At 43.3% G+C, this 15,271-nt stretch overlaps 1 protein-coding gene across 3 annotated transcripts in view; it reads left to right on the top strand.

Annotated features, from left to right (window-relative positions):
• PHF21B (PHD finger protein 21B) overlaps positions 1 to 15,271 on the top strand; it is a 155,209-nt gene that overhangs the window by 79,968 nt on the left and 59,970 nt on the right. Inside the window, exon 4 of one of the 3 annotated variants that reach the window (XM_042835026.1) lies at positions 14,445 to 14,747. The exons of the other annotated variants lie outside the window; for them this stretch is intronic. Coding sequence (XP_042690960.1) covers positions 14,445 to 14,747 — 303 coding nt within the window. The remainder of the gene's footprint in view (positions 1 to 14,444; positions 14,748 to 15,271) is intronic. 3 annotated transcript variants of the gene reach the window in all.

Raw genomic sequence — 15,271 nt, 5'->3', positions numbered from 1 at the left:
TCTTGCTTCCTGTGGATTGAGGCATTGATGAACAATGTATGAGTAATTAATGCCCTAAGCATCTGTTAGGTTTCTAGCAGTTGCTGTAAACGTTTATTCAGTGGGGCTTGTCCCAAGGAAAGTGGAAGCAGCTCTGGAGTGCAAATGTGACTGCTTTTCAGGAACAACACTTTCTCAAGGTATTAATGAGGGTTGCAGTCTCCCTTCACTCTTGACCATGTATTTTGAGAGAAAGAAATACAGTGAGAGACCAAGGAAAATAAGAATGCTCCTGTCACTTCCTGTGGTCTCCTGTTTTGAAAGCCAGGTGAGATGGCCAGCAGTGGATAAAAGCATTCATATTCCTGCAGACAGACTGTGGAAAGTTTGTTATTGCTCTTGAAAGACTTTTCTGTGTAAGGCTGTAATAAATATACTCCTATTGACTGTCTTTAGAAAGAAACAAATATAATAGTAATAAAAAAAGAGGTTTCTAATTATAGCTTAGTCATGATCATGTGAGAATAGATTTTTGTTGCCATGAGCCAGCTTTTTCTTGATTATGTCTTCTTGTTGTGCTCTTTGCCAGAACACCACATTTGTCTGAATCATTTTGTTCCATCTCTCCTGCAGTTGTTGAAGTCTTCATTGGTAATGTCCCAGACAAGCTTTATTACTCAGCATGGGCAACTTTGACAACATCAACCTTCCTCCTAACCAAAATAATTTCCATATTACACTGCAGCTTCTTGAGAAAGGCCAGAGCTTTCCAAGGTTTCTACCTTCCAAGGTTTCTTTCCAAGCCAGGTTGTACCAGAAGGCACATGCACACTGCCTGCATTCTGAAGGGAACACATCTCAGACCTATTTTGTCCCTGCCTCAGGGAATGCTGGCTGGTGAGCAAGCCCATCTGTGTAGGGGAGTTCATTGCTGCAGGTGCGTGGTGACAGCAGATCCAAACTGGGGATGGAAGGACTGTTTGTGTCAGAGGATGAGATGTGCATGTCATGGCTGGATCCTGATCACCAGTCTGGATCCTAAGCCCCTGGGCTCAGTTGATGTACATACCCAAATTACCTGTCCCACATGTCGTGTTTGGGTTGTCAGGGTCAAAAGCCTGCTTTTGTTTTCCCCTGCATTCCATAAACCACATGAAAGTTTAGATGTGTTTATGCACCAGAGCAAGTTGGAGCATGTGTTGCTGAAGCACTAGCTAGAATAAGCAGTTGTTCTGGACAGATTTTCTTGCCCTATTTTCCTTCAACTCCTGCATGAGTATCACTGCAAGTCCTATTACATTCACGGGGTGGTTGTTAACCAGCAATCCTTCTTAGGGAATCAATCAGGTTTTTTGAACAGACAGAAAATTCTCTCATCTAAGAATATGTGCAACCTGATTTCATATATGTGTCATCTTTTGTTCATCCACACCCTCCCCATATGAGCAATCAACTAATAAACTTGTATCCTGTTGAGTTTTTGAATGGAAATGCTGATAAACTCTGAAGTGCAGAGATGCTAATGGATATGTTGAAATAATAAATAGGAGGAGATTCAGTCATGTTCATCACTAGAATACTTAGGAGCCTCATTTTCTTTCCAGCTCGGAAAAGTTTCCATTTACAGATTACTTTTCCTGTTTATAGATTTAGCCACTGCTGAATTCAGCAATCTTTGCCTCTTGCTACTTTGTCGACTCTCGCATTAAGAAAGCATCCCTGAAGTTGTACTTCTTCCTGAAACCTTTGGTTAAAAAAATTGAATGCATTTCCCTTCAGCCTCACATAGCACTGCATTCCAGCATATTGTGCTTTTGGTTCCTGGAAAGAATGCTGTCAAAAATTCTGAGGTTTGAATACCTTTCCCTTAATGTTTCTTGGAAATGGATCATTTCTTGTCTGCTCTCTCTCTTTCCATACAAATGTGTGGGTTTTTAAAAATCCTTTTTGAAGAGTTGTTTTTTTGATGGCTTCACTTCTTCTGGTTTGTTTCTGATTTCTCATGTCAGCATAAGACTTGGGGTGGGTCTTGTCTAGTCTATTTATTATTACCTTTATTAGGTCTTGTCTATATGGGAACGGTGATGCATATTAAGCTGAGGTGTGAATTTGGAGTACACTTTCTACTTTGGAATAGGTTGTCTGTAGGAAGAAATTGTTAGTAGAATTATTAAATATGATTTTATAATCAAAAGATTTATTTTCTTTGAAATGGCTGTTGAGGATAAGGAGTGTATTCCCTAGCAAGCTGTAAATGCTTTAAGACAGGTCAGATTTTAGATCAGAACGACTTGACAGAGACCTATAATCCTCCAAGGGTTGAAAGGGTAATTTACTCATTGTGCCCATGCAGTCTTTAGCCTCTCTGCTGAGTCTGCCTATTAGTGTTGGTTATGTTATAGGCAGCTGTCTGCTGAAAACTGGGCTGTTTCCACACAAGCTGCCAAACGCCCAGCTGAAGAAAGTGAGCGCTGATTACTGCTGGAAGCAACTTGTTGGCCTAGTGGTGAAAGGCATGGGCTTTTTCCTTTGCACCTTTAGCTAGGTGTACTGTCCTAATGAGCAGTTCTGTGTGCGCAGCATGCTTTCTTTTATTCTTTAATCCCTTCTTTGCTATTTTCCAGTTTTCTCACAGCTGATTGTAAAGTTACCAATGCTCATAGCTGCCCAAACACCACACCGGCTTTTCCCTTCTGCTTCCTGCAGCTGGAGTGTGAGCTGCAGTGGATAACTGTTCTGGGTTAAAACCTGTAGTATTTCTTTGCCAGGCTAGCTCTAATTAGTAGGAGCTCTTGCTACTGCACGACTACCTGAGTGTTAGTGTAGTTACACAGGAGGAAGATGAAGAAGCTAGAAGATTGCTTCCTTTGGAAAAACTGCCACTTTATATTGGTAAAACAAAGCCTGTACCTCTTAGCTCCTGAAGAAGGCAGTCATTATTGGGCTGTATTTTACTTTTCCACAGTTCTCTTAAAGTTGTTCAGAAAATAAAGGAGTTAAAGCAGGGATGAGAGCAGGAGTAGCATGATGTAGTATTGATGGAGAACTGGGCAGAGAGCTATTTCTTCTATGTGCAATGTTATTAGCATTCTCACTTCCCACTCAGCTGGAATCCACTGCAATGAGCAAAGCTTCATTTTGTCCCTTATATGCTCCATTCCTTTTCTACATCGCATCTTTGCAATTCACACATCTGCAGGCTAATCTGATCCCAGGAGGGAGGGTTACACCCGAGATGATTCTGGGGCTTGGGAACTGGAACAAGGCCCTCCTTTTTCTTTCCCGCTTAGGGCTTGACCTGTATTTGAACTCAGGTCTCTAGGGGCTGCTGCATAAACCTACATAGAACTCTGTGGAGTGTCCTAACCCTTGCTGTCTGCTCTGAGGAGATGTAAAGCGCTCCAGAAGAAAAGGATAGCTCAAATGGAAATGAAAAAAAGAAAAAAAGAAAAAAAAAGAGGGTGCACTGCAGAACTGGAGAGCAGAGCTGCAGTTTGTTACTGACCAGCTTGTGAGTTTTTTGTGTTTGGCTTCTTTGCACAATGGTTTTTATCATAAGAAAAGCTATCAGCCATGATAAATGTTCCAGGCAAAGGATCTGAGTGGTTCATTGAGGCAGAGGTTGTAATAAGTTGCTGTGATGTTTTGTACTCCGTAGCACACAATGGGAAATAAGGCCAGAAGGATGTTGTTTATTCTTATCCTCAAATGTAGCAAAGTTGTGAAAAAGTTTACAAAGCTTCTTTTCTTGCTTTTTGTGCCCTTGAATCCTGGTACACGCACAGATCTGTGTCACTGTACAGTCTCCTATCTAGCCCTTGCAATTGAAGTATCTAAGTGCTTTCCACTGCCGTGCCACAAAAATCATACAAAATGTCTTTCTTTCTCATGTCTCTGTTTGTGGGTGCAGTTTAGAAACTAGTTCAGACGCTCTCAACTGCAGACTAACGTTGACATTTTCCAGATAATCTTCGTTTTATCTACGTGTTGTATAATCATCTCTCTTTATTTGTGAAGGTAAATGCAGAGTTACTGTGTAGCGTGTCCTTGCTTTCTCCTTACCCATTGTGTTCATGTCCCGTTGTTTTGAAGTGGGCCTGGCCTGTTCTTTCTTGTTCTCTCTTCTAAGTTCCGTTTTATTTACTGCCATTGGCATGATCTGCATTATTTATTGCTCGTTACTCTCTCTTTGGCCTCTGGAATAATGGTTGTGAAGGGTCTTAGTTTCATCATAGGATCTACACAGTCCTTCATTAGCAGCCTCTTTGTCTCTTTTTAATATTCTTTCCCAACACTGCAGCCACGTACCTTTCTTTCTCTTTAAACATTATCATTTGCATTTCCATTAAGTTAGAGTGAAAGCATATCATTCCCTTGTTTCTTAAATTCACCCAATATTTTCAACATCTGCTAATATATTTGTACAATTCAGTCTTTCTGAATACTTTTTTCATGCATTCTCTGAAGTCTCATTAAAAGAAAAATATTACATGCTGCATCCCCCTCCTATTATGACTAATCAATTGCCCGTATCTACTCAAGAGATATTATTTATGATTCTCAAACTGGAAAAGTTTGCTTTTGATTTTTCAGATATGTACTCATACCACAGTTGCTTTTTGTTTCTTTTTTATCAGACTAGGGGGATTAGGGAGGGGAAGTTAATTTTTTTTTTTAATCTGTCTAAACCACCCATGTCCCTAGAGGAACTAGGTCATTGTACTTTCCCTATTAAAAAAGTAGAGCGCTGCATAGTGGTCTGAACACATGACAGATGACCGAGTTCCTCTGTCATAATTTTCAGCATCCTCTACTTCAGTAAGGGGTGATATTCAATCAGGTGATCTCCATTCAGATGGTTTTGAAAATTACCTTATGGTTTTGATAGCCTGTTTTCTAACAGTCTGCCTATTTTAACATCCACCTCTTGCAAAATAGGAAAAGACAAAACTCACTGCTGCCTCAAAATGCACAGCAGCCCTGTGCCTCTCCATTCATCTGTAAGGCTGGGTAAATGAGTAAATGGGGCAGGGCAGTTTGAGTGTTTGTACCACAAATGAGTGGTGCAACCCAAGCAAAGATTAAAGGTGCAGTGAGGAAGTTGTCTTGATGACTGAAGTTTTGAGTTTATGACATCAAGGTTCAGTTTCCGTATTTGACCTGTTATGTTGTGTCAGTGTTCTGTCTTGCTTCTGTTTTAACTCTTACAGCTTCCTTCCTGGGTGCACTCCGAGCTGCTGCCTCTAAGGGGTTTGTTGGAGGAAAGAGGTTGCTATGAATGTTGTCAGGCTTCTCATAGATCACGGGAAAGGATAGAGAAAGGCATTGAGACTGTCATCCTTTTGTACTGAGGTGTGTCAGAAAGTAAAAGGCCTTGGTAATGAAAGCCCATTTTCTGTCTTCCAGTTTATACCTGCAAAGCACCTGCGTGATCCCTCATCATTTTCATTCATAATTTGTCATCTTGGCAATTAAGTATTTTCATCTTACCAGTGCAGGAAGAAGATCTCTCAGACTTGCCACTCCAACCCTTTTCTGACCACTGACAGAGCTCTGGAAGAGCTCAACTGTGAGAAATCTTGTTCCGTTTTTCTCCTCTTTCATTTCTTCCATCTTCCCCTAAGCACATTCCCTTCTCACACTTGTAGCACCTCTCTTTATCAGTTGCGTGCTTGTCTTCTCTGGTTCTGAGCTTTTCTGCATTTCTGGATTTCTTTTTATGCACCATATGGGAAGGAAAAGGCATGGAATGAACGTCATGTCTTCCACTTAGTTCAACATGAGGCCAGGCCTGCACAGATGGACACACTGGAGCTGTGAAGTCTTATCTTTGTCTCCACTGGCATTCCTTGGGAGGTCATTAGGAGTGGTGAACTTCCTTTGGTGAATACAGTTGGATTATAATGGCATTGTATGACTTAATGTGTCTGTAATATCAAACAAGAAGCACTGAATAGATTCTAGTTGGTGACTTTTCACAGTATCTTTGTGAGGAAGTCATTATGAAGTTGGGAAACTGAGATGAAGTTTCTAAGTAATCTAAGAAGAGGCTTCCAGTTAGATTTTATGTGTGATGTGCTGAAGGCTAGAGAGAAATGACACAGTGTGTGGCCAGGTCTTATCGGTTCTTTGTTTGCAAGGTGTGAACAACAGCTCTGGAATTAGCCCCCTATGCTTTCCACAAAACCTCTTCATAACACTATCTTCACCTCCAGTTTCCCCAACTAAATACTCTCTCCTAGGCTTTGCACCAAAATCTAGAGGTTGGTGCTGGCTACTTATCAGCACTCGCTTCTTGTCACCACTGTCCCAGGCCAGCGAGCAGCCCTGTGTGTTCAGCTTTGCATTGAGATATCCAAACATGGGTACTCAGTTTGGGCTCATCTTGCGGATGTGCTCTGATTTCACCATGCTGTACTTCCAAGTGTTGGAAAATTGAAAGGTTGCTCCAAGCATTTTTGGAAGGAACGTGCAAATTACTGGAAAACAATAATCACTCCTGAGTAATACAGCAGTGCTAAAAGCTTGGATTGTCAGTTTGAAATGTACATATGTGCAAGTCCTGGGGAAATGTCTATATGAGTTCTAGAGATTAGGCAGGGATTTTTTAATTTTTTTTTTTCTTTTCTTTGCAACTTATCCAGAATTTCTAATGGGAATACTTCATAACTGACGGGCTGCCTTCCCCTGGGGGAAGTGCAACCATTTAACTTTTTTCTTCTTTATATGTATACTGAGGAACTGATGGGTTAATCCCATGGGAAGTCTATATCTGTTCACAGTTACATTTGCTCATTTGAAGAGGATTCTATGTTATCTGGGAAAAAAAGAGGGGAAAAAAAAGGATTTGGCTTAGTTTATTGTTTGACCAGTTCTTTCTGCCACACGAAGAGATATGCATTTCCAAATTTGATTTTAAGAGGGTCTGAAGGAGGGAGAAATCAAAGAAATGGTGATCAGGTCTGGGGTGGGAAGGATTGGGGGAGGGGGATGGAGGAGGGAATGTAGATCAGGAGAAGAAACGGCTTTGAAACTGGATGTAATAAATTACTTGAATTTATTGTTTATTTTTTCTGATTGCATGTAGTTGCATTTCTTTTTGCCTTGCTTGATCATAAGAAGTAGCGCATGCTTAAGCTGAAACAAGAGTCCTCGAGTTCACATCTTGGTCTGCAGACATACTAGTATGCAAACTTAAATGACATTCATACAGAGGAAAAGAGTGAGGGAGAGTACTGAAACAAAGGGAAATAGGATACCAAGAAATGTAGCCATTGAAGCCCCGTGATTTATCTAAAAATGACAAGATGCCCCTCTAAAAATGCAAATGTCTGCACTGCATCTTGTAGCTGTAATGAATGAGTCTTTCACACAATGGAAACATTCAACTTATTCTGGGGCACTTACTGTGGCTCCATATGCTAAGCTGCATGCTCCTGGCCTTTAATCACACTGCCTTTGTTTTTACAAAACTTAAATTAGAAGCACATTAGTGTTTATATGGTGTGCACTCTGGGTTTGTTTTTTGTGTGTGTGTGTTTGTTTGGCAAGGCTTGTTTTTGTGGTTTTTTTTCCTGTTGTTCTGCTGTGCTTTTGTTTGTTTTTTTTTTAACATTAAATACTCTGAATGAATACAGTCCTCATGAAAACATGGGACATGGCAAATCATGGGAAACTTGAGCTGGAAACTTACAGCAAAAGGATGAAAATTTTGAGCTGCTAATGGCAAGCAGGATTCCAGCGTTGGGGTAGGGGAGAACCCATGTTACGCAGCGGGGAGCCATTTAAATCCCCCTGTGACCTGCCAGGAGGATGCCTGCATGCTTTCTGCTTTATTCGAAGTGAGATCAAGACTGAGTTCTCCTTTGTTGTAAGTTTGGGTTCAAAAGAAGTGTTCCATAGATCCGCAGGCTGAGCTGAAGTCTTGCCTCTGCAGTCCTGATCCTAAGCACAATGCACCCATCCTGTCATTAATGGGGCTGCTCATCTCACTATTAGCGGTGTACGGTACAATTGTTCCTGGGAGTAAGGCAAAGAATAGAGGTTTATCTGTCAAATAAAATCTGAAACGAGCCACTATTTTCTTGAAGATTTTTCAGGACAGGTTTATCCCACATGCAAAATATTAAATTTTCTGTATGTCTATATGTAAGCTGGCATACATGCATGTGTAGGTAACACCAGTGCAAGTTTTAAAAGCTCTTTTTTTTTCTGACAGAAAAGCAGGCTAATTAATAGGAGTAGGAAACAAAATGCCAGCTTGTAGATTTGTTTCCCCTGCAGAAATCACCCCCCCTGTTAGACTGCTCCTTCTTGATCTGATGTAACAAGAAGAGAGAGTCAGCTGTGAATCAAGCGCCTTGTTCTCATTTCCTTGATCATTGACATGGTTTGAGAGAGAGAAAGGAGGAGGGATTATTTGTGAGGTTATTAAAAAAAAAAAAAATCCCGCTCCCCCTCCTCCACTTCTTCGAGATGCAGAGACACTTCCAGAATGTTCCATGGCACAAATCTGACTTTTCTCATTAAATATCGGCCTCTCTCCCCCCTACCCCTTGTTAGTTAAAAAGTGCTGTTTACAAGTCACTAAGCGGATAATTCAGAGCTCTGACGAGTGGATTGCCAGTTAGCAATGCGCGTTGTTTTTTTCAGTCAGCAAGCTGTTTAATGGCTTCAGAAATTAAAGGATAATTGCACTTGAGTGAGTATGTGCTTTTATAAGCCCACCGTTACCATTATTAGGATTTTGCCATTCTTGAAAATTCTCCCTTTGCATAAATCCGGTAATTCTTCATTCCTGCCCTGCCCTGGAAGGCAGCCACCCGAGGGCTGGGCTTTGTGCAGCTCAGCTGTTGCCTGGGTTTGCGTTTCTTCACGGGATAAGGAACTCGATTGTCTTCAGAGAATAACCAGAAGATGCAAGGGGAGATTGGTAGTGGGAAAAGTTTAGCTCTTGTGCGCTGCAGTGTGCTTCTGCAGTGTGTAACATTACTGATGGGTAAAAGAGCTCGGTGAGGCTTCTAAAACAGGTTTTTTTTAATACTAATAGTGTTAATGGAAGCTTTCCTGAAGAGTGTGCATAGACAGAGAATCCAGAGCCATTGCATTTTAATAGAAAGACTGATTATTATTGCCCGGCATTTGCTTTCTTTCTAATTACTGTCATACGCAGAAGAGGTAAGCATTCAGCCATCTTTTTAGCTTAAAAAGAGTCAAAGATTAAAAACCAAACAATTACCCCACATAATTAATTGGCGGGAGGATTTTGGGGGGTATGCTGTGGAGGGAGGGCTGTTCTCCCTTCCCGGCAGCATTCGTGGTTCTTTGGCAGCAGTGAGGGATTTATTGTCTGGCTCCTGTCTGGATCCATCGGGGGGGCTTTCATTGCTTCCCTGCCGCCCAAACTCTTCTGATGTGCTGTGTATTTGTTTGGGAGGGGGAAGGGGGAAGGTTAGATGTTTCTGACCTGCTTTTCTGCTTTTCAACTGAAAGTAAATTAATGCACACACTAGATTCCCCTCTGCTGCGCTGATTGGATCCTTGTGCCGATTAAATATTTCACACTGATAGAGGGATGCTGAAAGCACTCAGCTGGTAACATGGGATGTGTATCAGCGGTACAATAACTGACTTTCAAACAAAAGTCAAACAAAACCCCCAGTTTGCTGCAGTTTTGATTAGAATGAGTTTCACTTTGAATTTAAATCCTTGAGCCTGCTGCAACAATGGCTAATTAACTGTGATCTGATAGAGAAAAATGAACACATTCTTACTTCCAATGACAGGCAGGCAGTAAGTTGTCAAAAAAAAAAAAAAAAAAAAAGGAAAGGAAAAGGAGAATAAACCAACAGATAAAGCAGCTTTAAAAAAGTAATGCAGAATGCAGTGATTTAAGTTCAGCAAATGCAAACCTCCCTGTCCATGTGTCATGTTCTGTCTGACTTAAACCAGAGTTGGTTGCTGATGGGTAGTAGAACTGGCAACAGGAACTACTCCACCATCTCCTCCTTCTTCTCCTTCTCTCTCTCCTCTGTCTCCTTCTCCACTTTCTCCTCCTCCTCTTCTTCTTCCTCCATGCCCACCCCCAGTTGCAACACCTGCACATTCCTACATAGGAAAACAGCATTTCAGGAATGGTGCCTAAAACTTTTCCCTGCCAGTGTCTCCATCCTTGGTTTCAGGGAAACACACCTTAATGTCCTCTCCTTGGGACAGGCAGCCTCTCACTCAAGGGCTGTATGCAAAAGTGAGCATTTCTGAGGGGAACCTTGGGATAAAGAATACCCCACAAGGCCCTTCTCCTCCGTTAACACCCACCAGGCTCCTTTCAGTACCCATATATATATCTACCTGCATGCTCGGCCCCATATCTTTATGCCTTGGTACTTAAGGCTGGGTAGTTGGTAAATCCTCAGATCAAGCAGCACCAGTAAGTAGCAGCTTGGATGTGTATAGAAAACCAAAATCCTAAGACGTGATACCAAAGTGCTATGGCTGGTGGCCATAGGGCCTTTATGTGTTCTCACTCTTGGAATATTAAATATCCCATTGTTCAAGTGACTGTTGATGTGACAAAGGAGTAAATTAACAGAGGTCATGGCCCATATGTGGCCAGAGGAGTCTGCTCAGCTGTTTGGCATGCAGGGTTTTACATTAGTGACCAGTGCTAAATTACTAATTGAGAAGCTGTAATTTCAGTTTGGATGTGGAGAGCTGCTCTTCTGCGAGCAAACTGTCAGGGTTGTGTGGCGGGTTTTCTCTCATCCATGAGGCTGCTAAGAAGGACCCATATTGCTTTGAAAACAACTGCAATTTTTCACAGCAAAACCACTTTGTCAGGAGAGCATCATTCTAGAGAGATTAATGGACTGAAGTCTCTATCTCCAGCATGGGCGTTAAAGTATAAACATGATGGACAGTGTGTTTTAGGACCTTTCTGAGCATCTCGTATTCTGCTCTGAAAACATGAGGGGCTGTTGGGAGGTACCTGCCTGGGTTAAAATCCCTGCTATGGGGAGGAGCAGCCAAAAACAGGGCATTCCCCATTGAGGAACGTGAGCAGATTCTTACTTCTCATGTGCATGCGTGTGTGGGAAAGGAGGGCCAGGACTATGTTGGTACAAATAGAAAAAAAGATTCTCTCTGCTTTGAATAGTTGAGAGCATTCCACGTCCAAGATGGAAAGTCATAAACAAGAAGCAGCCTTCTTACACATTGGGGTGGGCTTGCGTGTGACCGGCATACATATTGCAAACTCTGTTTTGCCTGTGGCATCCTGTGGTGAAAATGAAAGTTGTGCTGCTATTGAAAAGGCGCGGCTTCAAAATTGGTGTATTGTGAGGGCTGGGGTGCTGTGGATGGGAAGCTGCAACCTGATTTCCAGCACGTAGAGCCAATCAGTTTTTCCTTTTTCTCCCCCCCACCCCCCCTTCCTTTTTTGACTCTTCCATTTTATCAGCACATTTGCTGCAGCAGTGTCCAAAGCGTGCTTCGTTTCTTATTATCCATTATTCCAAAAGTGAAAGAGACTATGTTGTAGCAACTGATTCTCAAAATGCAGATTTTGCCTTGCTTTAAAACAAAAGACTATTCTCTTAATTAATCTGGCAGAAATAGAGTGTGAATTTGGAATGCAGGTTGTGTGGAAGATTTCTTCTCATATTGTAACCTTTACATTGACCAATGCATCTTTATCATTGCCTTATTGGGGCCAAGGAATAAAAACGATCATTATAAAGAAAACAGCATAAGATCTCTTCTCCTACTTGCCCAATCTGACTAAAAGGGGCTTTTCTGAACTTTTGGAAGGCACACTTTCAGAAGATTTTTAAATGAGATACAGAAGAGGCTTTGTAGCTGCATTTCATCAGATAGATGATCTTTCTGTAACTCTTTTGGAGACAAAATTGAAAGACCTGATCTGTTGCCCATGCTTTCATAGACAGTTTCTAAAATGTGCAGTTATTTAAATAAGATCTGCATTGCATGGTTCCCTGTGGAGGTGACTGGCACAGACTGATATGTCCTTTTAAGCCCATCGCAAGGACAGAACTCTTTCAGTATTTTCTTTATTTCCTTCAAAATGCTCCAAAACCTAAGTAGGTTTTGGAATGGTCAATATTAAAAACATTTAATATTCATCTCAAGCTAGATTTTGAAACAACCAGTAGCCCCATATTATTTCCTCCAGTTTTTTTGTTCTTGTTGTGCACACATAGACACTTCCGTCAGTTTATTGGGAAAACGTTGACACATTACATGCAAAGATGTGCAAAAATAATTCACGGTTAATACATGTAGGGAGAACAGCAGAAAAAGGAAGGATGATAGCTCGAGTAGTGAATTATTCTTTTTTTTCCTTTCAAAATTTCTGCTTTGGTACTTCTCATGATGCTTTCCTATTACATTCTGTCAGGCAAGCAGTAACCAACCCCCTACTTATTTACTTGCCTTTTCCACTGAGCTAGCACAAATTGTGTATCTTTTGTATCTTTTGGGATCATGGAGTTTTGTTTTCTTGGATGTTTTCTGCTTCTGAAAAAAAAAAAAAAGAAAGAAGTGAAGTTGTATTAATGCCTGTAGGATATTATGCAGTAAAAGTTTTATTGAAATGAAAATATGAATTCAGTGTGGTATGACCAGGCATTTGTCATAAGTTTTTCACTCATTCAGTAATTAAACATTCACATTTCTGGGGAAAAACATTAAAATACACTTTAGTAATATAGGAACTACTCAATGATAGTGAATGGTTTCACTGTTCACATAAGAAGAAATCCTCGGGCCACTGCTGTCAGCAGCAAAACTCTGATGGTACGCAGCAGAGCTGGGATTGCACTCCTAGGCTGTTAGCTTCCAGATAATGGGTTTACATCACTGGAACAAAGACAGTGTTTTTCTTCCATCTGTGAACCTTTAGTGGTGTGCATATGACATAAATCACAGCAAAAACATAACCACAAAACTGAAATATTAACCTGAGAGCTTTGCATTGGCGCTGCAGATTCGTGAGGCGCTGTGCAGGGAAGTTCTCAGTAGGTGGGATGAGGCATCACTCAGCTCTCCTGCACACAGCAGTGCTGCACCTGTAACAACACACTACTCACATGGAACAGATAAACAGTTTTACAGAATTTTGTCATAAGCAACGTTTCCCACGTACCAGTACAATAGTAGAGGAAACAAATATGAAAGCAAAAGCAAGCAAAATTTAAAATGATTTATATGAAGCCACCACAATCAGTAGAATAATGCTGATATATTAAAAGGAAGATCAATGTTCCTTTACATTAAAATATGAAGCAGGTATCCGTAATAACGCGATTTCATAAAAATATACTGGCAGTCCCCAGAGCAAGCATATTAGACCATTGGGCTTTTAAAGCATGTAGTGAGTTTAAAGATAAGGAGGCAGCAATTTCTGTAAAAGTCAGTTTGGAACTACAGGGCTTCTGCATTATTCCCAGAAGTGTTGTTTTCAGTCGTGATTCTGAAAGGAACTGAGAATGTCTGTGACTTGATATCTGCTGGTATACACAGTGTATTTAAAACAGGCTACAAACAAAACTCTAACTGGCATTGCTGGTACAGCAGCAGCCCTAGAAATGTGGGGAGCCCTCCTGAAAGGCTGCACACACATCAGATGCAGCCTCTAGCCAACAGCACATAAAGTCAAACATTGGCAGAGGTCTTCACAGGACTTACCTTTACTTCCAACTCTAGAAGAAATGAGATGCTTAGTACTTCTGAGTATCAGATGAGGCTGGGAACAGTCTATATCTGTACGCAGCCTACCTAAAACAGCATTTCTAAGAACAGCTCCTGGGGTCACTCCAAGTGCAACAGCTCCATAAAGCTTTTGCTTTTCAGAATCGAGCATTTGACACAAACACAGACACATATGGTGTGGCCCCTCCACACAGCTGCACAGACCTCCGACACCGCTCTTGGGTACCATACCTGGGTGCTACAGGTGAGGGCAGCTGCTCTGCTGTGATCTCAGAGCTGTGAAGAAAAACAACGAGACTGAGAGTTAGGACGGATGCTTTAGAGAAGAGGTTGCTTGAAACACCTGAAAGGAAGAAGAAAAAAAATTAAAAAACGTAGTTTAAAGGTAAGAAAACATGACTCGCAAGTAAGAGCAAGGTGAAAGAACGAGCACTCAGCGAGCGTTCAGAGTGAGGCAGTGGGTGAGAGAGGCAGGCACAGTAGAGAAGCGGTGCTCCGGGAGTCTGAGAAGCCGCGTTTTGCTGTTTCTCACGCACACCGCAGCACCACGAGCCCCGTGCTGCGGGCCGGAGCGGGGCAGGAACGGGATGGGCAGTGTGAAGACCGCAGCGTCCCTGCAGCTCCCGGGATCCCCGCACCGCGACCCGGCGCCCACCGCCTCCCAGCGGCGAGGCTGCGGGCGGGAGCGCCGCGGGCCATGGGGTGACGACGCTCCTCTCTCTGCTTCCCTCCCGCAGAAGCTGGCGGTGCGGAGCTGCCCTGCGGCCGTGCTGGTTGGCGGCGGCTCCGGCGGCAGCACCAAGTCCGGCGGCGTCCCGGCGCTCCTTAAGGCACCCGGCGGCGGCGGCGGGAGTCCCGGCGGCGGACCCGCGCAGAACCTGGCCATCTCCGTCGTGCCGGCCAAGGCGCCCATCGCGATGGTGACGGCGCACCTGAACGGCGGGCTGGGCGGCGGCGGCGGCGAGCCCCCACAGAGCGCGCCCATCAACCTGCAGACCACGGGCACTCGCCGCCCGCCCGAGCTCGGCGCCCGCGCCCAGGTAACGGCGGAGGGCGGGCGGGGCGGGCCGCGGGGTGGGGCGGGCAGGGAGGCGGGCGGGGCCGGGTCGCCCCGGGCCGGGGGGGCGCCTGGGTGGGAGGGGGGAGAGCGGCGTGAGGGAGCGCGGCGGGAAGGGATCGCTGTCTGCGGTCAGCGCACCGTCGCAGTGGGTGTTCCTGGGTGTGCTGTGCTGAGAGAGGGAAGTGGTGCTGACGGAGTTAAAAGGGACGTCTGAAACTTTAGAGTGTGGTTGCTAACGTCTTTCCTACTTTCTGCACGTAGGGGCAGTGGTGGCGTGCTTTTTGCATCCCAGTGCCTCTCCATAAGCTCAGGATAAGAGTCCCTGATCATAGGATGGCCTGGGTTGGAAAGGACCACAGTGATCGTCTAGTTTCAACCCCCCTGCTATGTGCGGGGTAGTCAGTACCGAAGAACACGGGGATTGTGTGTGGCACCAGGCAAGCAATAACTGAACTGTCCATAAGTTAAGGCTGGGCTGGAACCTGTGGGGCTGTTGGATACCCG

The sequence above is a fragment of the Centrocercus urophasianus genome, unplaced genomic scaffold (assembly GCF_019232065.1).
Source record: "Centrocercus urophasianus isolate 14NV4802_14NV808 unplaced genomic scaffold, USGS_Curo_1.0 seq_5, whole genome shotgun sequence".
NCBI lineage: Eukaryota > Metazoa > Chordata > Aves > Galliformes > Phasianidae > Centrocercus > Centrocercus urophasianus.
Note: the sequence above shows the minus strand (reverse complement) of the source record. Positions and strands in the feature narration are given on the sequence as shown.